The 26,749-nt window shown below is 37.9% G+C and overlaps 1 protein-coding gene across 2 annotated transcripts in view; it reads left to right on the forward strand.

Moving 5' to 3' along the window:
* Positions 1-22,522, forward strand: part of LOC107053147 — an 87,431-nt gene extending 64,909 nt beyond the window's left edge. Inside the window, exons 1-4 of one of the 2 annotated variants that reach the window (XR_006938902.1) lie at positions 2,351-2,488; positions 8,295-8,337; positions 17,391-17,479; positions 17,569-22,522. Coding sequence is in view for 1 of the 2 variants with exons in the window: in XM_046939381.1 (XP_046795337.1) it covers positions 17,391-17,479; positions 17,569-17,615 (136 nt within the window). In the remaining variant the exon portion in view is untranslated. Of the gene's footprint in view, positions 1-2,350; positions 2,489-8,294; positions 8,338-17,390; positions 17,480-17,568 lie in introns of those variants that run through there. The other variant, XM_046939381.1, reaches the window with a different exon arrangement.
* The last annotated feature ends 4,227 nt before the right edge of the window (positions 22,523-26,749 follow it).

The raw sequence follows: 26,749 nt of genomic DNA on the forward strand, positions 1-26,749 counted from the left end.
GGAGGATAACACATTATTGTTTGAGATCTGCCGTCTTCAATCATCTATGCTTATTTGAAGTCAAAGAAACAAGTCAGTTCTAGAAGGCTTATTTATCCTGAAGTGCACCTGGCATATCACTCCTTTGCAGCTCCCTTTCTGTGACTGGGGATTCATCAGGCTGTGTCTGTCTTGGGTGTCTTTGGTGACATTCATTGGTTGGAATGCAACAGACTAGAAAAAACATAATCCATTTTGAAGCTGAGGTAATGATTTATACATAAAATTAATTCATTTTCTTTCACAATCAACAGCTCTTTGCATTCAGTTAGGCTTTCCTGCGCATTTGTTGAAAACTATTTGAATAGCAGCAAAAAAAAAAAAAAAAAAAAAAAAAGTCAATTTTCTTTTAAAGTAAGCTATAATGGTATCTAAAAATCTTGTTTTATGTCCCAGCCAGTAGCTGAGTTCAAGTGACCAGAATGATCAGTAAGAATTGAGGTTATTCAAGTCATCAACCTAAGTAATCTGGAAATTTAGAAAATGATGTGGGGCTGTTTTGTTCAGAAATGCTGAACATGTATTCCTGTTACCACTACAGTCCATAGATAACAAAACTTTTCCAAGATGTCAGTTAAAACCTAGTAAATAAAGGAGTTGGTGGACTTTATGCCACTGAAAGAGAACAAGAAAGGTCAGTGCCCAAAGAAACTGAGCCAGGCACTGTGGGCTCTCCACAGTACACAGACCATATCCTAGGCTACAAAGGCAATCATATTCTTTGCAGATCTTACAGGAAATTCTCTACCTGTACCAAGTTGTAAACTTATTTACCTCAATGCCTGTCAGTAAAGCAAAGCCTCTTATCTGTAACTAATTTGTGTATGTTTAAAAAAAGACTCTCCATTTCCTAAAACCCAAGAACTACTCTCCTGTAGTTAAAGTTAAAGGATGTCTTATCTGAAGTTAAGACCCAAGGTCTTCTTCCAAGATGACACTTGGGGTGATCACAGGGAGACCAAGAAACAGAAGTAGGTTTTCTGGGCAGTGAAGCAGCCCAAGAAGAGATAGAAATTATATGATCCTTGGCTTGATCTGACCAAATATATATTATACTGAAAGCAGACTGAAATCCATTTTTGAATAAGCTGAAGCTTCTGATCTTGGAAAGTGTATGTTCGCATCACATATGTTACTGTGGCAACAACAAAAAGTGGCTGAAAGTGAGACATCTTGCAGAAAAGAATCCAAGAATAATTTCAATTGAAAAGTGAGGAAGAGAATGTGAAACCAGAAATACAATCACAGGCTCTTATGTAAGTACTTAAAGGGAGGTGATGGCTTCATCTCCTGCTGTAAATTCTATATATTCTATGTATTATATATACAGACAGCATATCAACAAATCTTTACTGGCAGGGAATTATCCAAGAATCATGTCCCACATCTGAATTTGTGAAGACACATCTATGCTTATGCTCATGGTCTGAATCTTCACAGTCAGTACAGAGGGTTTAGTTCTGAAACTGCCTGCTTCCCTTGTACTGTACACCAAGTCCAGTGCAGGCACAAGAACAGTGATGGCCCCTCTAGTACTGGGTAGAACAGCACAAGCTATTGACAAGAGCTCAGTATCTATCCTGGCTCCGTACATTTTCCCCAGCAATAATACTTTACTAATTCCCACTTGCCATTGCAATCTTTCTCCTAGTTGGAAGAAAGGAATTCCATATTTCCGGAAAAGCAGGAAAGAGAAAGCAACTCTGTTTACTTAGATAAAACACTGATATTGAAATTGATTAGAAGTTTGGAATGTTAGCATAAATCCTCCTATTTTAGTGGGCAGAATGCTCATGTAATTCAAGAAATTTAGTATGTATAATTCACAAGATTTCAAAGTGAAGAAATGGGATGTGAGTCATTCTTGGAGAAGAGGGCATGTAGGATGACATATAAAGCCATGGGAGTCCTTTCATCATTTTGCTGGTTTTTTGTTGTTGTTGTTGTTGTTCTTCTTCTTCTTCTTCTTGTTTTTTCCCCGGTATATTACATATTGCCTGAAAAAAGCCGTCTGTTCCTGGAAGGATATTAATTTTGACCAAGTAACTTCATCTTGGTAGAACATATATTTTTATTACTTTGTTCAAATATGTTTTTCTTGATTTATATATTTCCTTGATGATTGTCTGGATATTCAACACTCATCTAGAAGACAAAGAACCACAGTCAATAAAAGAATGAAAGTCCTCCTGAAGCTAACTTGTGTAGGGACAAAGACTACTTGTAACAACAATTAAATTAGGATTAAAAAAAAAATCCATAAAAAACTGTGCTGTTTTCAGCTCATGAAATAATATATTTCATATATGTAGATTGCTCCAAAAATAATGTCTCCTATTTATTTCCTGAACAGGCTGGATAGCTGGATGGAGATGAACCTTCTGAGGTTCAACAAGGGCAAGTGTAAGGTCCTGAGCCTGTGGAGGAATAATCACACACATCAGTACAGGTTAGAGGATGACCTGTTGGAAAGGAGATCTCTGAAAAAGGCTCTTAGGAGTCGTGGTGGACAACAGGTTGGCCATGAGCCAGCAGGTGCCCTTGTGACAAGGAAGGCCAATGGTATTCTGGAGTGCATTGAAAAGATTGTGGCCAGCAGTGTGAGAGAGCTGATCCCCCCCTTCTATTCTGCCCTGCTGAGGCTGTATCTGAAGAATTGCATCCAATTCTGGGCTCCTCCAGTAAAGAAACATGGGGAACTTCTAGAAAGAGTCCAGTAGAAGGCCACAAAGATGGTCAGGGTCTGGAGCATCACCCTTATGAGGAAAGGCTGAGAGACATGGGACTGTTCAGCTTGGATAAAAGAAGAGTTATTAGAGAGTTATTAGAGAGATATTATCAGTGCTTATAAGTATCTAAAGGGCAGGAGCCAAATTGATGGGACCAGGCTCTTTTCAGTGATGTCTAGTGACAGGACAAGGGGCAAATTGGAACACAGGAAGTTCCACATAAACACGAAGAAAAAATTCCTTACTGTGAGGGTGATGGAGAAGTGGAACAGGCCACACAGAGAAATTGCAAAATCTCCTTCTCTTTAGATATTCAAGACCCACTTGGACACTTCCCTGTCCAAGCTGCTAAAGGGAACCTTCTTTAGCAGAGAGTTGGAGCTGATGATCTCCAGAGGTCCCTTCCAACTCCTATGATCCTGTGATTCTGTGATTCTGTGAATCAGTGGATTTTTTTGTACCAAAGATTTCAGGAAGAAAACTTTCCAGTTTTCAGACATTAGTAATGTACACACTGCAAGTGAAAAGACTGATTTGCATGCTTAACTTAATCATGTGAATAGACCTGTTCAGTATGTGCATGTGTGTTTGCAGGATGAAAGCCCAAAAATCCAATCTTAGTCTCAGTAGAATTAGGAAAGGCTTTACCAATTATTTCAGGAGGTGTAGGATCATGACATTACATATGAATGAGAATTGATGGTTTAGAGACATGATTGTTTTCAGAGCAACTGTTTTGTACACAGCCAATTTGTCCAATTCCCCAGGGTCTGTTACTAAGTCCCAGTATTCCCCATCTTAACTGGAAAAGATACACACTGCTTCAGCCTTATAAAAAGCTGTGAAATTAGCCATTTATTTTAGGAGACAATTATTGGAAAAGAATGAGTTTAAAAGTGCTTGAGTCTAATTCCTAATATTAATGAAGAATGAAGTAAGAAAACATAAATTGAGATTAATTTACAGTTGACCACTACAGTGTTCTGAATCAGTAAATACAGCCTTATGGACAATCCCCACTCAAAAAATATATATATATTTTACTGGATATTTATTATTTGATACTTAATTAAAAATTATATTTAATTAATAATTTGGGGATGTAAAACAAGATACTGTTTAATAAAACAGAGCAGGCCATTTCTTTGGAGGTTGTTTTCTTCCTTCCTTCCTTCCTTCCTTCCTTCCTTCCTTCCTTCCTTCCTTCCTTCCTTCCTTCCTTCCTTCCTTCCTTCCTTCCTTCCTTCCTTCCTTCCTTCCTTCCTTCCTTTCTTTTTCTTTTTTTTTCAGAAGAGATAGAAATATAATTAATTTAAACATGCAGTGAGAAGCAATCTAGTTCAAATTCCAAGCTTTCAAACAGTCTTCACCTCCCTTGTTTAGCACAGTCTATACCGTACTTTCTCTTGTGTGCTCCTGTTGGTCCCTTTTCCTTTCCTCGCAGTTAAAAAAAAAAAAAGAGGAGAGAGGGGGGAAGTGGAGGAGAGGAGAGGAGAGGAGAGGAGAGGAGGGGAGAGGAGAGGAGAGGAGAGGAGAGGAGAGGAGAGGAGAGGAGAGGAGAGGAGAGGAGAGGAGAGGAGAGGAGAGGAGAGGAGAGGAGAGGAGAGGAGAGGAGAGGAGAGGAGAGGAGAGGAGAGGAGAGGAGAGGAGAGGAGAGGAGAGGAGAAGCAATTTTCAGAAAAAAAATTGTAGACACCAAACCTTTTTTCTTGACATGTACCTGATTTTTTAGGTGCCTACAGTTTAATTTTCCACCCAGGATCAGGTCACACCTTTGGTTTATTTGCTACTTTAATTCCTTTGCCATTTGTGTTATCACCAAAATAACAAAGTGATAAGCATGCTGATCCTGAATTCAAAGGAAACCACTTCTTTCCTTTTGAAAACAGTACATGGTTGAAAGGCTGTGATGGTTCTTATGACCAAGACTGGAGAATAATCTCTAAGTTTTTCTTAAAATGGGCCAACAAAGGAAAGTTTAATTAGGCATTGCCATTTTCATAAAATATGCAGTAGGTATTTTCAGTGACTCATGGAGTCACAGATGTCTATTACAAAAACATCCATCAGCCTCCTGTCATGCAGCTTCTTTAGAGGGTCATGGCAGGGAGGTACTTTTAAATATTCCTTACCCTTACATAAATCTCCACCTTGTTCCTCTCATTTTCTTTTCCTTTTCTGCAGCTGCCATAATGGCAGCTTCCCCTTTTTCTTCTTCCTCATATTTAATATTCCCAGTCCTGCTTTTAAGTTTATCTCCTCTGTTTTTTTCCCCCAAGCCTATATATTCAGTGTCCTTTTCATCACATTGCCAGCATCCTCCACCACACGTCCTGCTTGCTGTCTCTTGTGCTGCCTGCTTGCCCATCCCCTTTGTTGGCAGCAGCCCCAGACTCCTCTCTTCTCTCACCATTCAGCAGCGAGGCACTGCCACCTGCAGAGAGCAGTTTTGATTGTGACAACTGCACGAGAAATGGGAAACAGTAAAATATGTCTAACTGTAGAAGGAGCAGCAGCTACATAGATTTTCAAGGTTTTTTTTTGAGTAGAAATTGCTTTTACTACATTTTCTTAAATCTATCCTTACTTAATGCAAGGTAAAGTCTTGTATTAAAGGTTGCCTGTTTAAACAGAGTGTTCTATTGAAATGTACATTGTGATGCAAGCTGAAGTCTTGTTTGTTAAATACAAAGTTATGTCAAAGTCTGGCCAGGCTATCAATGGATTACTGGCCTTTAATTTGCAATCTGAGTGAGCACAGTTTACCCCCTCCTGATGTGCTGTCAGATATCGCAAGTGGCAGTGCTTGGTTATGCGCTTTGATTTTTATTCTGAGACAGAGAACACATCCCCTGTTAAAGATTTTCTAAGAATAATTATCCCTCTCACCCTTTCCATCCTATACTTTTACAGATTAAGTGCATCACAGATGCCAGCTACTTCAGCAAGAGAGTTTGTCTAAGTGGGTGAACAACATGTCTTCTGCCCTGTGAGCAAATGCTTTGCCACATCACAGCCTAGACCTGAACTTGTGGCAGACTTTCCGTCAGTTATATCTCTGAGAACTGATTAGGCACATCTGGATACAGAAGTTTTTTCATGAAGAGGTAGGAGAGTAGATATGAATAGATGTTGCCAGTGATGGACAATTAATGGACAGGGCAAGGGTCAATGACAGCACTGAAGAAACAGACAGCTGTGTCTTCTCTTCTCCAAACAATGGATGTCAGAGTGTAACAGCTGTGAAGGGAAAAGAAGACAACTTGTCAGGACTTAAACCACAAACGTCACCAACTGAGTTTATAAGGATTTCACATTAGACTTTAACCAGAAGAAAACACCTTGTTATCTGACATATTTATGAAAATTACCAACATCTGTCAAAATATACATTTTTCTTTCATTGTCTCGGGATTGCTAAGAAATATGGAAAACCATTTACTGTAACTGAATTATTGCTATAAATCAATTCAGTCTGAATTCACTTATATTTTCCTTGTGAGATATAGAGGATTCTCCAGGCTAAAAATATTCTGACTGACAGGAAGGTTCACAAATAGAAAAGGTGGAATTTCCTAGTCCTGGTAAACTGGGGATGTCTCACAGAACTGGAGACTTCCTGTTGCGATGCCCGTTTACAAGACGGGTTGGAAGAACAATCCATGGAACTACAGGCCTGTCAGCCTGACCTTGGTGCCAGGGAAGGTTATGGAACAGATCATCGTGAGAGTGATCACACAGAGTGTGGGGGTGAACCAGCGGATCAGGCCTGGCCATCATGGATTAATGAAATGCAGGTTCTGCTTGACCAACCTCATCTCCTACTACAGTTAGGTGACCAACCTACTGGACGAGGGAAAGGTTGTGAATGCAACCTACTAGGACTTTAGAAAAGCTAATGGATAATCTGGCAGTTCAAGGCTTGAAAAAGTACACTCAGGGCAAAACACTGGCTGGAGGGCCGGGTCCAGTGAGTGGTGATGAATGGAGTTAAATCCAGCTGGTGACTGTTTAATATCTTTATTGATGATCTGGATGTGGGGACTGAGTATACCCTCAGTAAGTCTGGGAGGAAGTGTCTATCTGCCTGGGATAGGAAGGCTCCACAGAAGAATCTGGACAGGCTGGATAGCTGAGCTGAAGGCAACTGTGTGAGCTTCAACAAGACCAAGTGACTTTTGACTTTGGTCAAAACAACCCCACATAATGCTACAACCATGGGGCAGAGTGGCTGGAAAGGTACAAAAAGAGAAAAAGGATCTCAAGGTGTTAGCTGATAACCAGCTGAACATGAGCCAACAATGTGCCCTAGTGGCCAAGAAGGCCAACAGCATCCTGGCTTGTATCAGAAATCGTGCAGTTAGCAGGGCCAGAGAGGTGATCATCCCCATGTACTCAGCTCTGGTGAGATGGCTCCTTGAGTCCTGCTTTCAGCCTTATGCCCCTCACTACAAGAAAGACATTGAGGTCCTGAAGCATGTCCAGAGAAGGACAGTGAAGCTGGTGAGGGGTCTGGAGCACATGTCTTATGGGAGAAAGCTGAGATATCTGGGATTTTTTAGACTGGAGAAGAGAAGACTCAAGGGAGACCTTATCACTCTCTACAATTACCTGAAAGGAGATTGTGGCAAGGTGGGAGTCAGCCTCTTTTCCCAGGTATCTAGTGATAGGACAAGAGGTAATGGTCTCAAGTTGTGCCAGGAGAGGTTCAGGTTGGATATAAGGAAAAAAATTCTTCTCAGAGGAGAGGTCGGGTATAGGAATGGGCTGCCCAGGGAGGTGGTGGATTCACCATCCCTGGAAATTTACAAGAAAAATGGAGATGTGGCACTGAGGGACATGGTTTAGTGGGCATGGTAGTGATGCACTGATGGTTGGACTGGGTGTTAGAATTTTTTTCCAACCTTAATGACTCTATGATTCTATTAAACAAGGCTGAATCTAGTACTGGCTCCTGAGAAACACTACTAAATACATGCCTCCAAGTATGCCCTGCGCCAGTGATCACAACCCTCTAAGCTCGCCAGTCAGTCCGCTCTCAATTCACCTCACTGTCCACTCATGTATCTCACACTTCTTAAGTTTATCATACTTCCTAGGCTTAACTCCTGTTATGTGCACGGTGTCTTTCTCTTGCTGTCATTGTCCAGTGAAGCAAAAACTAAAGCAATATATAAATGCACACATGGTAGGCCAGGCCATAGTCATTTACTGTGTTCTGGAAAAAGAAGTGTTATGTAATGTCTGATCAAGAACTAGGCAGCTGCTGAAGATACAATTTCTCCTTAAAAAATCATGAGAACTGACTAGAGTACTTGAAGCTGAGTGACCTAATCTACCCGTCAGTGAGGAGACTGGAGTCCTGACAAATCCCAGTTCTTGTCTGCTCTTATTTCTGCCATGCCACCCTGTGAGTCCCCTCAAATGTCTGACCTCAGGTTGTCTTCTCTGTGGTCATCGTGCTGCACTCATTCAAGTAATCTGACTCATTCAAGTAGCAAGCTAACATGGTGTGTTCCCTTACAGGTGCACTGCTGTAAATCAGGAGCAAGATCACAGAAGCTTGAGGGTTAGTATCTATATTTAAACAGCATAAGCAAAAACAGGCTCAAACAAAAGCAAAAAGCAAAAACTTTGGCCAGATTTTTAAATCTATGCTGAATGACAGATTAGCAGAGTAAATTACAAAGTATTCAAGGCATGAAATATATATTTTTTTCTTCACTAGTCCACGTACTAAGACTGGAGTCTCTGTAGTGTGAATAATCATGTCTATTATAAGGAACGTTTTTATTTTTAAACATGAAAAACAATGTTTTCAATAAAGCATAAATATATATTTTGTGATAGACAGCTTACCCACCCAAACTTTATAACTGCAGAGGGGAAAAGGTCAATTCCTAGAACTATACAGAACATGAATTATCAAACCTATCATAGCCAATGCTGTGCTGGCATGTAACAGTTGTGGGTTTTTTCACTCTTTTCCTTCATGTTCAGCACTTTGGAAATTTTCATCTCAGAGTTTCACTGCTATCTGTGTGTGGATGATACAGGAACTTTCCATATGCTCAGAATAACTTAAATAAACTCCTCAGCCATTTGAATTGTGGGTGTTACTGTTTAAGTGGAAAAAAAGAAAATGGAGGGGAAGTGACAGATGTTTTTACTCAGCAGTGTGCTCCCATGATTTTAATAAAGATTTTGATACATAAATAGTCCTTGCAAGGCTAAATATTTTTCATGTGGTATTCAGCTGTAACTATTTTTTTTATTATTATTATTTTTTTAGAATGAAATTCAACTGGAAAAAATATCTGATATGGTATTAATATACATGTATATATGTCCTTATGATTCTATAAAAGCATATGGTTCTTTAAAATTACAATAAAAATAGAGTAGGAATTAAATGACATTAAAATATTAGAAATTATTTAAGCAACTGTTAGCAAATATCCTTACAGACTCCATATGGTTACAGCAGTCAGATCACCCCACCAGTATGAGACAGAAAAATTAGCTTCTGTGCAGAGAGGTAGTACATATTTAACCATGATGTTAGTTCCATTCAGGCCTCAGGTGCACAGCCTGAGAATGATCCTTCTATATGAGAAGATTAAATATAGTCACTTAAAAAATGAGGTTGTTTCAGTTTAAAAGTTTTTTGTCATTTAATCACAGAATCATAGAATGGTTTCTGCTAAAAGAGACCTTAAAGATCTAACTCCAGCTCCCTTGCTATAGGCATAGACACCTTCTACTCGATCAGGTTGCCCAAAGCCCTGGAATTGAAAACTTCCAAGGATGGAACAACTTCTTTGGGCAACCTGTTCCAGTGCCTCGCTATCCTCATTGTGAATTTCTTCCTTATATCTAATCTAATTCTAACTTCTTTCATCTAAAAACTGTTATCCCTTATTCTATCACTACACTCTTTATCACTATAGAGTCTCTCATCATCTTTTCGATAGGTCCTCCTGGGTTCTGATAGGCCACATAAAAGTTTCTGTGGAGCCTTCTCTTCTCCGTACTAAGCAACCACAACTCCCTCAGCTTTTCTTCATAGAAGATATGTTCCAGTCCTCTGATTATCCTCTCATCCTGCTCTAACAGGTCCCTGTCTTTCTTATGCCACATTCCACAGAGCTGAATGCAATATTCCAGGTAGAGTCCCACAAGAGTAGAGCAGAGGGGAGTTTATTGAACTTAGTATCAAGGCTGAACAGCCTAATTCAGCACAGACATTGGGAACAGACTTAAGATTGTCCTTCTTCAGCAGAATACTTAGGTAACATAGGAGAGTAAACATATATTGAAAGTGCTTTGCTTAGTGAAATATTATTAATTCTCAACTGCCTACAGAGATGACATCATGATAAGTCCCAACAAGCATGGATGGACAAGGCTTATTACAGACCACTGAGAGGACTGCCCAAAAATAGAGGGAAAGGTTTAATCTCCAGGCCCCAAGTCTTGCTCTGAAAAGAATTTGCTCTACACCTGAGCACGTCCATAAGCATTTCCCCAGTACTACACTCCTGGTAATGTATTTAGGGTGAGGTTCATGGCTTTTTTATGCGTCCTTAAGCCTAGAATCTCCCAGAAGAGGTAGGCTGGCCATTTTCACTTTTCCATAGCTGCAAGTCCTGTTTGACTTGCACCATTGCTGGGGTGCACCTGTAGCTTCACAGTGAGCTGGGGAAGGGATTCAATCTGATGAAAAATTGATCTTTATTGTTTGGTGCACTGATTTTCAGATGGGCAACTTCTCTACAGTCAAGCTAACTTAAAGCCAGCTGAATGAGAGTTTTTCTTTGCTTCACAGGTAGCAAAAGAGAATGTCAGAACTATCGTTTCATCCATATCCTTGCTGTGAAAGTCAGCCCACAGACTTTCAGCATAGAATGTTAGCTCTGGTGCAGCATGTGGCTAGAACTGTGTAGGAACTGGACCAAAAATTTAGATGCATACGCCTACACTGTTGCATTTTCCCATCATATTTCCAATTCCAATATTAGCATGGGAAGACCAAGCTCAGTTCTGCCTGTACCTGCTAATGTACACCTACACATAGTTTCTGTGCATCTGCTCTTTGTCTGGGAACTTGGGGAAAGCAGTATTGCCTTATATGACAGGGAAACATTCTGACGACAAATGCTTTCACAGCTTGGGAGGCTTTCAAGCACTGAAGTAAAATGCACCAGTCATGCTTCTTGGGTAGCTATATAAAAAATATGACATTGTTCCCAATTAGAAAATGATGGATAATGAGAAGGAAAGACTTTTGCTTTAGTATCCTGTTCTGCAATTTCATTTTAAGATCGTTCATGTTTTAAAGTGGTTTGTTTAAACATAGGCCTACGTCTTATTTTCATATGGTTAACTAGTTTTAATCTTTCATCAAAGAATACTGTAAAATTATTGAGTACATGCATAGTGAGAATGGCCTAGGGAATTTGATCTTTCAACAGTTTTGTTTAGTAACATGATTTAACATGGATTTATTTTAGGCTTGCTGATGCAATGCTTCGTATATAGTAAATACTGCTAAGGAATCTTAGTCTAAACAAAATTAAATCACAAAATAAAAAATAAATACTACTACTATTTGTGTCCAATTTATGGACTGCTGCAACCAATACACTGCTAGCTGTTCTGATTTATACTGAGAATATTGAATGGAACTTTTTTCTCCATGTTTACTAGCATTTTCGAATATTTATTTAAATAATTTTATTTTAGATCGGAGTTTATGTATCTTGAACAACATTTTACTGAAGTGCCACTTTCAATATAGAGATCAAATGCCCGTTTTTCATTTACAAATGCGATATTGTTTCTGTTTAGAAAAGAAAGCACATTGAAGTCATTATTGAAACCAGATTTCCCAAGTGCTTTTTAAATAAACTGTATGAGACACTTTGATCTGTTTAGCTGATTGATATCACAGTTCCATGCATATATCCTTCCCAATTTTACTGAAAGCCCATTACTGTTTCAGATCATGTATTGTACTGCCAGTGTGTTTGGTTGCTAGAAGGCCAATAGCAAAGGGCCTGCAAGCTAAAAAAAAATAGAAAAAGCTGTCTAACATTGGCTGAAATATTTTACACTCATAAAACAAAAAAATAATCTGTTACTTCCTTTTTTGTCTGACTTTTGAATAGAACTATTATTTAATTTGGATGAGTGAGGTCAATAGAATCATAATCCTTAAAAAATAACATACTGAGTCCAATCTTTTGGAGTCTATCCTTCATTTCCAACCTCTAAATTACTGGCTTTAGGCTGTGACTGAGAGGCAATTGCAGCTACCGCATGTGCTACCTCTATGTGCATGAAAGTCTGGTGCAACATTTAGCCTTGTGATTTATCATTTGTGCCTAATATCATGTCACAAAACACTCACCAACCTCCTGAAAAGAGTCAGAACAATATCTACCATAATGAAGTACAGTTCCAGTGGGCACCAAATTACATCTTAGATATTTTGTTACTTGTCCATTATCAAGCAAATGTAAAATTGTAGTGGGGATACTGGCAGATTCTATAATTCAGCTGTCTGCTGCTTTATCACAGCTCTCAGTAGGTCTCTAATGAATATTTCCGTATGCATGTTTCTGACTGATAATCAAACTAAGAACAAGTCCTAATTGGGTTTTCCAGTGCACAGAAAAGTGCTTATATTACATTGGCAGATATCCCAACTAGTGTTAAATTAAAAGGAGCACTTTTTTGTTGTTGCTGTTGTAAATGTGCACAGAGAACAGGATAGTACAACCAGATACGTAGGCATAAAGCTACCTATTGCCCTAAAAATAATGATTCTAGTGAAGGGCTATGTTATACCCAATGAAGGTAAATAAAACAATGACTATGGGTCTGATTTTCCACAGATTCACAGCAAAGTAAACTGAAATAATTTTAGTAAAAATGGTAGAATAGGATGAAGATTTATATCTTTTTTTTTTTTTTTTCTTACATCGTTGTCTGCCTAGTATAATGACTAATATTCAGGAAGCAAATTCACACACCATTCCTACTCAAAGAATTTTAATGCCATTAAGGATTCAGATCTTACTTGCAGATGGAATGTACCTCTTTGTTAAATGTGAACAGCATTAGAGCAAATGAAAGCTTCATCAAAACACAGACATGAAATAAAGTTAAGTAGTTTCCCCATATATGATCTGAACAACTCCATTTAGCCTGCAGTGGGGAATTAGGTAAGTGATACAAGAAGAACCTGCCATCTGTTTTCCTAGAGGTTACCAAAACTGAAGACCAAGAAGAAAGTGCACAGGTAGTGGAAACAGGGACAAGCAACCTGGGAGAAGGTTAGGGATGCTAGCAGACTGTGTAGGGATGAAGTCAAGAAGGCAAAGGCCCAAGTGCAACTGGACTTAGCAAGGGGTGAAAAGAAGAATAGGAAAGGATTCTACAGGTACATCAACCAGAAAAGGAAAGTCTGGGAGGGCATACTTCCCTAATGAGTAATACTGGTAGACTGGTAACAACAGACAAGGAGAATGCTGAGGTCCTCAACAAATTCTTTGCCTCAGTCCAACTGCTCTACACATAGCCCTCAACCAGATGGCTTGGAAGGCAGGAACCAAGGGAGTGACACCCCTCCCATTGTAAGATTTTCAACTGTCTGAGGAACCTGAACATCCGTAAGTCTATGGGCCTGATGAGATGCATCTCAGAGTCCTGAGGGAGTTGGCTAACATAGTCACCAAGACGCTCTCAGTTATATTTGCAAAGTCATGGTGGTCAAGCAAAGTCCATGGTGACTGGAAAAATGAAAAAATAGCATCAATTTTTAAGAAGGGTAGAAAGGATGGCCCAGGGAACTAATGACCTGTTAGCCTCAACTCACTGCTGAGGAATATCACAGGGTACATCCTTCTGGAAGCTGTGCTAAGGCATATGAAAGAGAGTGAGGTGATATAGGATAACCAGCATGGCTTGATGAAGAGCACGTCCTGCCTCACCAACCTTGTTTCTTTTTATGGTGGTGTAATCGCTTCAGTGCACAAGGGAAGAGCCACTGATGCCATCTATCTGGACTTCAGTAAGGTTTTTGGCATGGTCCCCACAACATCCTTCTCTCCAAATTGGAAAGATACAAATTTAATGGTGGGACCATTTGATGGATGAGGAACTGATTATAAGACTGTACCTGGAGAGTGATTGTCCATGGCTCAATGTCTGAATGAAGATCAGTGAAGAATGGTGTCCCTCAGGGGTCAGTACTGGCACCAGTGCTCTTTAATATCTTCATCAATTACATCAACAGTAGGACTAAGTGCACCCTCAGCAAGTGTGCAGATTATGCCAAACTCTGTGGTGCAGTCAACATGCCCCAGGATCCAGATGCCATTCAGAGAGACCTGGGCAGGATCAAGAAGTGGGTCCAGGAGAACCTCATGGCTTCAGTTGCTTTAGCTTGCTATTCTACCAGTATAACTAATTACAGATAAATGGGTTCCAGTTACTAGAATCATCAGTGAAAGATTTCTCAATTTATTAAAATTCCTTCTCAGTATTATACTGAGTTAAAATTATATTAAAATTTATATGAAGATACATGTGAAATTATCTGAATTAAAATATATGTGGAAAAAATATTAATCAAAATATTGAAAATGAATCCAGTCAACATAAAAAATTGGGCAGTGTATGGTGAAGATATTTCTTAGGTAAGGGTAAAGTCATTTTTTGGTACAAAGAGATTTGAACAATCTGTGCACATTTACAGCTCTAAATTTTCTAGAGACATACGGACAGTAAGCATCATCAAGAATAGTATTATGTAACGTTATTTAGAGTAAGCTATAATAAAACAGGCAGAGTATGTAATATAGTACATTACAATAGAAGCCATTTCATACTGCAGTTGGATCTTTAACACAAGTTGTTTCTAGTTTCCCATAATTCTGATGCATGGTCCATTTCCAACTGCAATTGTTTTGTTTTTTTTGCTAAGAACATGCCGTATGTCACAGATAGAGTCCTATTTATCACACCCCTAACCCTCTCTGTGTAACACCTAGACATGTACATAGGAAGAATAGGCAAACAGGGAAATAAACATGAGTGTTAGCATTATAAAATAACAAGGATAATGGGGGAAGATAGGGCACAGAAGCACATCAGCTAAGTCACTTTTTACAGACACAGTTTCCAATGTCTTTACGTACTCATCCCAAAGATTTTCCCCACATCTCACACCATTCCCCTACTGTCATTGAGTCACGTTAGCTTGGGCAGCAGGATGCAATGTCAGCTATATGATTCGTGTGCATGTTGCTGGCCCCTGTGAGCCTTAAAGTGCTTCATCTGTCTGAGCTTAAGTGAACTCCTGACCTTCTTCAAAGAGAACAAGAAATTTCTCATTATACTCTTCCATTCTGAACAAGGTGGAATTAATACACTGAGACAATGGATTTTAAAAGAAGCTGCTTTTCAGGCTTAAATTAGGCCCCAAGCAAAATGCAACCAGAACAAAGAATAGGTACTGTCTTTCATTCAGCACAGAACTGAAAGGTTCATTTAGTTCTCAAGACATTTTTCCTCTTCCTGTGAATTACCTTTACTGGCCATGGCTAGAGGCAAGATACAGCATAAGGTGGAGTATTCATCTGGCAAATTTGAGCGCTCTTAATTTCATACACCTGAATTCAGATTAAAGTGTTTTCTTAGAAAGATTGTTTTCTAGGCTTCCGGGACATGGATTTGGTTTCAAACGTATTAAAAATCTGAATAATGATAAAAAGAGGCATGAACTGAATTTACTGAAGATGTTGCAGATGGTAGAAACCTTGAATGTACTGTCTGCTTGTAGGTCTGTATTTTTTATTCTCACACATAGAGATAGGGAAAGATGCTATGGCTTTAGACTGTTATACCTGCTAAAGCGATCAATGTCACAGAGTTCAAAGTCTGCCTTACTTGCCTCAAGAAGATACACAACTTCAATTGGCACAAGCCAGAACACGTCTTCTTTGTAAAAATATTTATTGAAGAGCAAATATCTAATTATTGTCAAATCCAATCTGTAAGTTTACAGTATCTGATCTTATGATTACAGACAGATGCACTTAGAATATGGAAAATGTTTCTAATTTAATTTCATTGGTGAGATAATCAGGACTTTCTACTAAGGCCATGTAATCTGCAACTTTAAACCTTTTGTCTGTGCTGTTAATGGATGGTCTTAGTTGTTTTGTTTATTTTTGTGTGGTTGTTTTAGTTGTTGTTGTTGTTGTTTGTTTGTTTGTTTTTAAACAAAGATACACACCAGTACTGGATTATGGAGAAATAAACAGTGGAGAAAGTAAATAAATAGCAATTCCATGCAACTGGTGAAAGTGTGCCTTGTTAGAAAGCTGAAGTACCTCAAAACCAATTCATTCTAATGAAATGAAAAATTGCCCTGATATCTAAGGTCCATTCAGATACTTCCAAGATCCAGAAGGAAATTATTCATTTTAAAAACTTCTAGACCAAATACAGTTTGATTGACACAATTTTCTTCACCTCCAAAAAAAAAAATTTAGGGAAGAGTCAACTACAGATAACCTCATGGGACAATGACTTAAGGAGACTTTAATCTATGTTGCCCTCTAACATTATCAACTTGTATGAAATAATGTCATCACTTATTTTAAACAGATGTACAGAGTCCAAAGTGGATATAGATTTTTAATCAAAAAACTCCAAGTAAGATTAGTCTCTCAAACAGTGAAATCACTAGAGCAGTTATTAATTATGAAGATAATACAATCTTCTTATGGTTTGAGCAGCCACACTGAAATTCAATATGAACTAACTCATTTGTTTAAAATGCAACTAAATAGTCCACATCTAATTGATGAATTTCTCCATTACTATGGATCTAGGGATGAAAACACTCAGAAAAATACCCTCTCTCATAAATGAAGTATCTCTTCTTGGTATTATTTATTTGACAGAAGCTCCAAAGAGGATCCAGATGAATGAAGAATTTGCTGTAGCTGATAAGGTACACATATATAGCAAGTTTTTACCTGCTCCCCCAAGATGTAACCATTGCTACACAGCTTAAGCAATCTGTACAAATACATGATCTGTAATGTAAAATCAATGAATAGTATATAAAGTATGTTGATCCTTTTCTTATTCAGCACATTGCACTGTGTACACAAAGCAGGAATAGCTAGCAAAACCTCACTTGAGAATATTGTCAAATTTAAGTTAGTTTAGCAACCAGGCTTTCACTTATTCATGCAAAGAATTCCTAAAACTTGGAGGTATTTGCCCAGTTGCACAGTAAACTACAGCCACAGTGATCTTCCCATCATTATCTTTTGCTGTGTTACTAAGACAATTACTTTTCTGTCTCTGATGTTTTTCTCTCCTGCCTGGGATAAACATGTGCCTGACAATTTAACTTTGCTGTTGTTAGGACAGGATTTTACAGCAAGCTGAGCCACCTCCCCTTGAGGGCATTCTGAGAACTTGTGATTGATTCATATCTCTGTGTTTCTTACAGAGAAAACAAGGGAAGGTAGGTCCACTATAAGATATTGTCAATTTTCTTCATTGAGTTTGGTAATTTTTCTCTCTCTTTAACAGGCACATTACTGTCAAGTGTACAAGAAGGAAAATGGCACAGGGGCTTGTGAGATCAGAGGGAAGATTTAAAAAACAGATAAAGACAGAAAGTGAGTGAATATCAGCCCCAATGCTTTCTTCTCTCCAAGATTTACGTCATTCACTACAGTCACTAATCTTTCTCCCTACTCCTCTGCAGGATCATCACCCCAAAACTCCACTAATTTTGTGGAAGTGAAATTTTAGCAAAGATGAGATTTACCCTGACACAAAGAAAAAAACAGGGAACTTCACTCCTGTGAAGATGCTTACGCAATACCTTGAAGAACAAAGGAAAATTGGTGCTGCTTTTAGTGGAGTGTTTGTGGAAATACTACATGTGGGAAATGGAACAAGAATGTTCAGCTGGGGCTCCGCTCTTCAAAATAAAACTGGACTGAAAAATGACACTAGTTGAAGAATATACCAAGATCACTGAAGCAATTACTCCCACGTAATTCTCTTATATTTGTTTATTCTACCACAGGGACAATGGATTTAGTTTTGGAAAGCACCAGAGTAGTTTTTCACCACCTTTAAATTAGGAACAGGCAATCTATTTTGTTAAAGGCTACACAGTCTCAACTTCAAGCTCAGCTTAACTGAGCACTTTTTTGTAGGAGTTCACAATTTGTTGTCAGGCTCTGGTACCTTTGCTATAGCTGGTTCTTCTTCCTGAGATGATTTCCACCAAAGTGTGCCTTTTGGTTACACAGCTGTAAAATGATCACATTTTGCTAGATGTTTTCTTGACTTACAAGAGGTGGTAAATTCTCATTATAACTACAGTGTTCTAGCATAAATTGTAGGTTATAAAACAAAAATTTCATCTAGTAACAAAGAAATAATAAAATCTTTCAGACAGAGCAATTTCTTATACATTTTTATACGGTTTAAATAACTGATCTTCAGAAAGGAAATCTGATCCTTCATGAATTGCTCAAGAGATAAGGAGTGCCCTGAAGTAGTGCCTGGCTAAGTGACAATGGGACCAATCACTAAATGCAATTGAGAATTTCCATATGCAAGTAATTGTACTGAAACAAGAAAGGAAGTTTCCAAGAGATTTCTGTTTCTAACACTAAAGGTATAAATATATAGATGGCAGCTTTGTTTGTGTTGTGAAGGTTATTCAAAGTGCTGACTTTTGCCCTATCCCTTTTCTCACAATGGTTTAGCTAGTGGTAATTTTTCCAGTGATTTAAACAGATCTACGAGTGTGGGTAGTACTGCTGGAATTCATATTACTAAATGTGGTTGCTCCCAAGACAGAGAATAAAACTTGAGTTAGTGACCTGAGATTGCTGAAACATGGGACTCAGTCAATAATCAGTGGAGACTAAGTCAATATAATTAGTGGAGGCCAAGACATGCTATGTTTTACCCTAAAATAAACATCTTTAGTTGAAAAATTGAACACTGTCCTAGATCCACTTACTATAAAATAAACCTTCAGTTACTACCTCTGCTTTTTAACCCCTCATTATTAATAAAAAATAAGGTGATCATAAATCCTGCCTCAGGTTTCAAACTTCACCCATTGAAATTATCATATCAATTATTTATATATTTACATTGAAGTCATGTGTGTCATTTGCATAGTGAAACTCAACAGATTTTAAAGTGGTTGAACTCCTGTGATACCTTCCAGAGTGTGACAGTTTCATAGTTTCATGCTTTATTTTTTCTTTTTTTTTTTTTTTAGAAATAACTCTCAATTATTTATTTATTTATTTACAGCAATTATCAAAAGGTTTTTAAATCACAGTAATATTGTTTTTAAATTCTCCTGTAAATACACTTATTTTTCATTTAAAAAAATAACAAAATTTAACAGGCAGATTCCCAGCTGGTGTTACTAGCAACTCTTTATTAATTTCATAAGAATATGCTCAAGTGACACCAGTGATTGTGAAGGAAAGAAACTAAGGATGGCAGTCTTACATAAGTACACACTGTTATACCACAGGGGCTGCTCTAAATGTAATGCCTCCTATTTTGATATGTTGGTCCACAATGTCAGAGGAAATTGTTGGTGGTATGGCAATAAAGGTTGAACCTTCCCGCCAGTATTTTGTTGCCTTGTGACAGATGGCAGCAGAAGAGCAGTCTGACAAAAAGATATCTGACATGGAAGTGCATATGAAGCAAAGGTGTGCCATTGCATTTCTCCATGTGGAAAAATGGCAGCCACTGACATTAATTGTTACTTACTGAACGTCTAGAGAGACCAGACAGTGGATGGGAGAACAGTGAGGTGATTTGTTGTATATTTCAGCAGTGGTTACAGTGACATGAAGACAAACCATGTTCTGGACAGCCATGCACAGCTGTCACACCACAAAATGAAGAGTGTCTCAATCAGCTCATCCATGCAAGTTGGCAGATTATGATCAGAGAACTATGTGCATAGCTTCAGTATGTTGGAAATGACGGTGATGACGCTGGCATATTACAAATTTTGCACCAAGTGGGTCATGGAAATGCTCACACAGGAAAAGAAAGAACACCATATTCAAGTCTGTCAGGAACTATGGCACTGATAGCAGGCTGAAGGTGACAGTTTCCTGGATCTCATCGTTACTGGGGACAAGATATGGTGTCACAACTGCGAGCTGGAGTAAAAATGGCAGTGTATGGAGTGGTGACATGTGAATTCCCCCCAGGAGAAAGACACAGCCCTCCATGTCTAACAAGATGTTCAGTGTCTGTTGGAATAGGAAAGGGGTGATCTTTATGGATTTCCTGGAAACCAGACAGACCATCAGCTCTGACCGCTACATTGCAGTGCTGACTAAGGTGAAAGCTTGAACTTTCAGACAGGCCAGAGAAGAACATAATCTTCCTCTTGCAACAGACAATGCTAGGCCACAGTTTGAAGACTAGGGAGTACACAGGACTGGACGGTCCCACCGCACCCTCTGTATTGTCCAGATTTGGTGCCTTCAGACTTCCCTCTGTTCAGGCCAATGAAGGATGGACTGTGTGGGCAACTTTATCCTAGCAACAATACCACCATAGCAGCTGTGAAGCAGTGGATCTCCTCTGCTGGTGCAGATTTTTATGAGTGTAATATGAAGGCTCTTGTTCATCACTCCTGAGAATGCAGAGCTAATGGTGGTGATTACACTAGTTTTCTGTAATTGAGAATGAGTGTTATTGTATTCTTTGTCTCTGCTGTATTTTCCATGGAAATAAACTGGAGGTATAACTTTCTGAGAGACTTGTGGAACCTGCAAATTCGTTAACTACATTACAATTTTCCATTTGTACTTAGCCTAAGACAACAAAAACACTTCAAAATCTTCAAGTGACTAAGTTATAAGAATACATCTTACTTACAGATAGATTCCTTATAGATAGTTAAATAGGCTTACTTACATACATCTGTTAATCTCAGATTTGCTCAGAAATGGCACACATACTCCTTCTGTGAAGTCATTAGCACTTTTTAAACTTAATTAGGCAGGACAGAATATTTCATTTTGTAGGCTCCTATGATTTTTGCATCTTTATGGAAATGCTGTAAATTTTCAGTGCAAAAATTAATCTTTTCCAAATTGGTTGTTTGAGTTCATTTTCCTCACTTTACAGGCAGAAATAAGTGGTCTGCAAAAAGAAGGGTTGAACTGTGATTCTTACTTGAGATTGATTGGAGGATGCTTGCTTTCTGTAAAACCTGCAGATGTGGATGCATCTCAACCAGGAACTCAGAAGAAATTAGGCAGCCTTTCTACATTGCTTTTTCTTTCTTAATTTCATAGCCATTTTGTAATTCAAGACAAAACAAAATGATGGTAAATTGCTGTGCTCTTATTTTTTCATTTTGTACTTTTTTTTTTTTCCCCCAGAGCAATGGCTTGATGTTGCCCAGAATGTCATACATGCATACATACATGCATGTGTAGTTTTTAATTACTCTTCCTGTAAAAGTTAAAGCACACAGAATCCTAACATATCAGCCTCATGTTGTGACATCATCTCTCCACTACAGCTCTCTGACAATTCTTTTGATGATCTTATGATAGGATTAGAGAAATTAAAATACTAAAATAATTATCTATTTGTTTAGCAAAATACCTGATTCTGATGGATTCATGTCTATAATCTGTTCCGTAATATTTTTCCCACTCTAAGAATTTCACTGATTTCTTTGAATGTTACTACAATAAGCTGAAGCAAAGGGGAACTGCTTTCACCACACAGGTTCTACCAGCTTACAACTTTTTTCCATGCTTGTCATACAGGTTTCAAAAATTTTTTCGTTTTCCATTTTTATTCATTCATTCAATAATAAATCTATTCATGTTGTTCTCTGACAGTACAATATAATCTACTAGAAGAGCTTCATATAAAAGAGTAAATCAGTAACAGATGAGAATGAGCCTTTAAAACATGAATTAGGGCTTTTGTCTATCTTCAGCAGAGGTAGCATGTATCCTTGGTCTATCTGAGAATGAATTTGGGAAAGGAGAATTGAGAAAAGACTTAAGAGAGGATGTTACCAGTTGTTCATGTTTTCTTCTAAGTTACTTTTAATTCATCATTTGACGCAAAGCTCACAGTGAAATTTGATGAGCTCTATGCACCTAAACATCATCCACACTAGATGTAGATATCTTACATAAAGATTTTTGTAAACAAATATCTCACTTGGTTTTTATTTTAGTCATGAGTAATAATAACAGTCACTTTCACTAGTCAACAGCAAGTAGCTTGTAGTAGACAATAAATATACTGTAAGTAATAATTAAGAAATTTTTCTTGGCTCTGGTTGCAGTGAAATTCCAGATAAATTAGATGTAAAGTGTCTTCATTCAGATCAAACATCAATAAACTGTTAATTATGTACAAAGGTAGAATTGTGGCTATCAGATAATAGATTTGGGGTTAAACTCAAGCTCAGTTCAACAATGGGATTAAATTTTGCCCAAATTTGACCACTGTGACAATGGAAAAGCTGTCAACTGTAAAAATATCTTCCAAACATGACAACATACAGATCCTTCAAGCACCACCATTTCTCTGAAGCAGAAGACCAGGCACTTAGCAATAACTTTTGTGTTTAACTACAGACTGCAGTAGTTTGCAGATAATAAGATTCTCTCCATCCACTGAGCAGACATTTGAAATGAATTTAGAAGTTGCTATAAATTACCAAATTGCTGTCATTAATAATCTAATAATTTCTTTAAAATATTCCACACGGTTTCTGGTACAATCTTGCAATGTACAACATCAAAAGTTTTCCGTTTCTAAATAACTGAATCCTCCTACAGGATTTGAATATTCAAGGTGGTCACAATGTAAAATGTATGACTATCTTAAATAGAGGAAGGAGAAAATTTGTCTCTCATTAGACAAACTGACACAGCTGAGAGAAAACGAACATGCTGTCTGGTGTAATATTTCTGTTGATGCATGCATCCCTACCTATTTGATGAAGCAAGGCTGATACAAGATCACGATACCATAAAAAGATAATAATAATAACATGTAGGGTCTCTGACTTTCAATTCCTTTAGTGACTGTGAAGTACAAAAAGGGGGTAAAACACCTTTATTGAGTCCACCTTGAAAGCTAATATTTCTCTCACCACAGTTAAATGGACTGCAAATATGCACAGGTGTGTAACACATGAATAGAGTTGACTGAACTAGTGAAGGGTGTGATGGGAGCATTGTATGCATGTTACTGTTAGCCCAAGCTAAGGAATGTCAACAATATACAAGATATTGCAGAGGCTGCAAGTTAATTAAGAGCTACAAGGTGGCCTTGTATGAAAGAACGGCCCTTATCTTTTTTTTCCTTGCTACAGAGTATTGATGTTCATTTGCATATCATCTCTATCAATTATTACTAAATTATCTTTATCTACTGATAGTAGAAACAGTAAGTTTTGTGCCAGTGAAAGGAGCAACTTCTCAAATATTTTTGTCTTGAGAAAAAACTTAAAGTTCTTTTGCATTTTAATCAAAAATATGCACTGGAATGGATGAGCAGTCTTTTAAAAAATAGTAATGGGACCCAGTCCAAAATAAGGATTAGAAGAATTAAACTCCAGTGTAATGATATGGGATTATACACATGAACAGTGGCAAATGGAATAGTTCCCATGTGTAAAGTTACTCACTTGCTTAACAGCGGAAGGTATCTTTTCGTTTTAAACCTGACTTTAACCTTGACATAGATCTCAATTTCTATTCTCCCTGAAATTGTAGATGTAATATAATTAGTGAAATGGGTACTTTGATGCATTTAAAATCATCCTAAAGCACTGTTTCCAAAGTCTGATTACAGAGGAATTTGAATAATCATTATAAAACAATGTCTTGCTAATTTTAACTTTTCAAAGCAACTTATCCAAGTATTTTTCAGTTTTTCACTGTAAAACAGTGGATGACTTACTTATTATTTAGATACAAGGAAAGGGTCTCTGGCTCAGCTTCTATCTTACCTGGGTAATTGGATACAAAGCTACCCAGTAAGCTATATATTATAAAATAATTTATTTTCATTAATATGTTATTTTTTTAAAATAATTTTATTCACCTCTTTACAAACTATGGCTCAAAGTCCATGGAATTTAAGACAGATTCTCTATTTATTTAAAGAGAAGTGTAAACACTTCAATTTAAAGGACTTGAGTCTATCCCTCCCTGTTTTGACCTGCTTGACCTTCAAAGTATGGGAGCTGATTACATGACTAGGTGGCCTGACTGAAACCTGGAAACTGCGTTTCTTATCCATGCTGCTTATGTGACCATCGTCAATTATTTTATTCTCTTTGTGCATCAGCTCTCCATCTGAAAAATCCAAACAGCAGGTTTCTCACCTTCTTTCTGTTTTTCGTACACCTGCATGGGGTACAAGAAGTTTTTCAGTAAAGAAAGAATGACTGGTCATAGCTTACACAATTTAGAACAGTCCATATAAAGACAGAAAATAATAAAGCCAAATGGGATAATCTACTCTACATATTTCACTGACTTAGACTGCAGAGCATTTACAAGATGCAGTTATGGTTTTGACAGACCAAGCTGAATTCTACAGATACTTAATAAGAGAGACTAGTTTCTCGTCCTGCCATTACACAAATAACAAATCTTGCATCAGAAGTTAAGAGAAAACTTTTTCTTTCCCTGTAGACAAATGGAAAAGAAAAACAAACAAACAAACAAACAAAAACTTTGATAAAATAAAAGAATAACCTGATTTCATTTCATGTATTTAAGAAATGAGGAAAATGTTGAGTAAGTAAATAAAATCTTTACATCATAAGCACTAAGAGTAACTGTTCATTAAGTCCCTTTCCAGTGCTGAATTCATCTTGAAGATTTTTTTTTATATAAAAAAATTACAAAGCTTAGATTAATAGTAACAATAACAACAATTTGCCTTTGTGCTGTTCTAAGACTGTACTCAATTACAAACACTATTAACAACCTCTTTCTCAAAGAATAACTAAATTACTTGGCAAGGAATCTAAACGGGTTTTCTTCTTTGATTTATACCCACTACCAGCCAAATCCTGTATTCACTATAAGCAGTCTCAGTTCACTCAATTTCAAGATTATTCTTCAATTGTGTTTTGAAAATGGCTGCCGATGAAGCATGAGTAGGACTTGTGATAGCCTGCCATCCCTGTTTGTCTATTCCATCTCACTTCCTGATAGAACACTGAAGTTATAACTCTGAGGCCTACAATTTTGCTCCTGCTGTAGACCACATGGCAGTAAAGATGTGGCCTGTGTTGACTACGCGTTTTTGTGCTGTTTGTCCTACGCTGGGTAACAGGAATTTGAGGCATTTCCTTTGAGACTGCAAGGGCAGGTTTAGGCTGAAACTGGGTGAGCCTAGGGAGGAACAGAGGTACCAGACACCCTAAATCAGTTGGAAATAAAAATGATATGGTTAGATATCACCTCGGATCTTTTCTATATGAGATTGGGAAGGGTGCTATGACTCTTCTTTAACACAGATTGAATATAATCTCAATGTAATCAGACTTCACCAGAAACAGCAAGGTCAGTCTTAGATGCATTTTAATGTTCTTTGCTCTGAACTAAAAATTGAATGGTTCTGCAAGAGTTCTCTAATTAAAAATCTAATAACTGAGTTAAGTTGTTTCAGTTATCAGCAAAGCATTTTGTAAATTCCTCTCGGAACAAAGATTTAACATAAACTGTCTCCTGAGTTGGACATCCTAAAAAAAGTTTGAAATAAGTAATAAATAAACAAAATCTTGACTTCAAAAATTTGAATGTAGGGGTTAATATAGAACAGATAAGCGATGCCTTTGTAGATATGCTACTTCTCCCTAATTGTCTTAACTGACAACTGCATGTTGATTTGGGGATCTTTCTTCTTTTCCTTTTTATTGATTTTTTTGTTTTTTGTTTTTTTAAGAGGAAAGAAAAGATTTGAGTTGGCTCTGATCCCATTTCCACAAGGAGGCTGGAGCCCAGCCATCTGTGACAGCTGCTGCTCGCCGTTGCTGCCACTCTAATTGACAATGAACCCAGCACCTTGAAATAACGGGCTGCTCCACAACATGGGCAGGTAGTGGCACCTTTTTAGCATCCAGCAGTCCCCATCTGTGCACCAACTTTGCCTGTCCGTTTGGCATGGTAGGGCGTGGGGTCCATGATGCTGGCTTCCCAGGTGGGCAGGGAAGCGTTAGGAAGGCCTCAGGGGAGCCATGCCCACACTAAAGTTGAAAACTTTCCCAAACTCACTGGAAAATCTTTGTCCTATTGCCAAGGTGCACATGAAACATTAGCCGTTCAGCCATTGTATTTATTCTGGAAGGGGAAAAGAAAAAAACATTATTTCCAATATTGAACAGTTTAGTGACTACCCATGTCATGATTTCTTTGTTAAATGGCTTCTTGTCAATTTTTTTTTTATTAAATGCACTGGATTTTTTTCCCCATCACAAGCACTACAGACACCAAAACCTGGAAGTCCTTCCAACAAATTATTTTTCAAGGCTTAGGAACTCTGAAGAGCAGAACCTTCACTGTCATCAGAAAGATCAGCCCTCCCCTTATGCCATATGTATAATTCGTACTCAAATATTTCATCCAGGTATTTCTCTGTTCCCTACAGGCACTAGCTAGCACAGAATGAACAGCTGATTTGCAAGTTTTATGCTATTTGATAGTATTCTAACAACTGGTGCCTTCTTAAGTTCGGATAACTTGGTTTTCCAAGCAGGTGCATGCACAATCTCAAATAAAGGCCTACTCTTATGTTTCAATTTTTTCAGCCCTTTGGGCCACATCTAGTGCATAACAAAGTAAATTAAAGACTTTGTTTTACTCCAGAGAGATTTACCC

The sequence above is a fragment of the Gallus gallus genome, chromosome 3 (assembly GCF_016699485.2).
Source record: "Gallus gallus isolate bGalGal1 chromosome 3, bGalGal1.mat.broiler.GRCg7b, whole genome shotgun sequence".
NCBI classification, from domain to species: domain Eukaryota; kingdom Metazoa; phylum Chordata; class Aves; order Galliformes; family Phasianidae; genus Gallus; species Gallus gallus.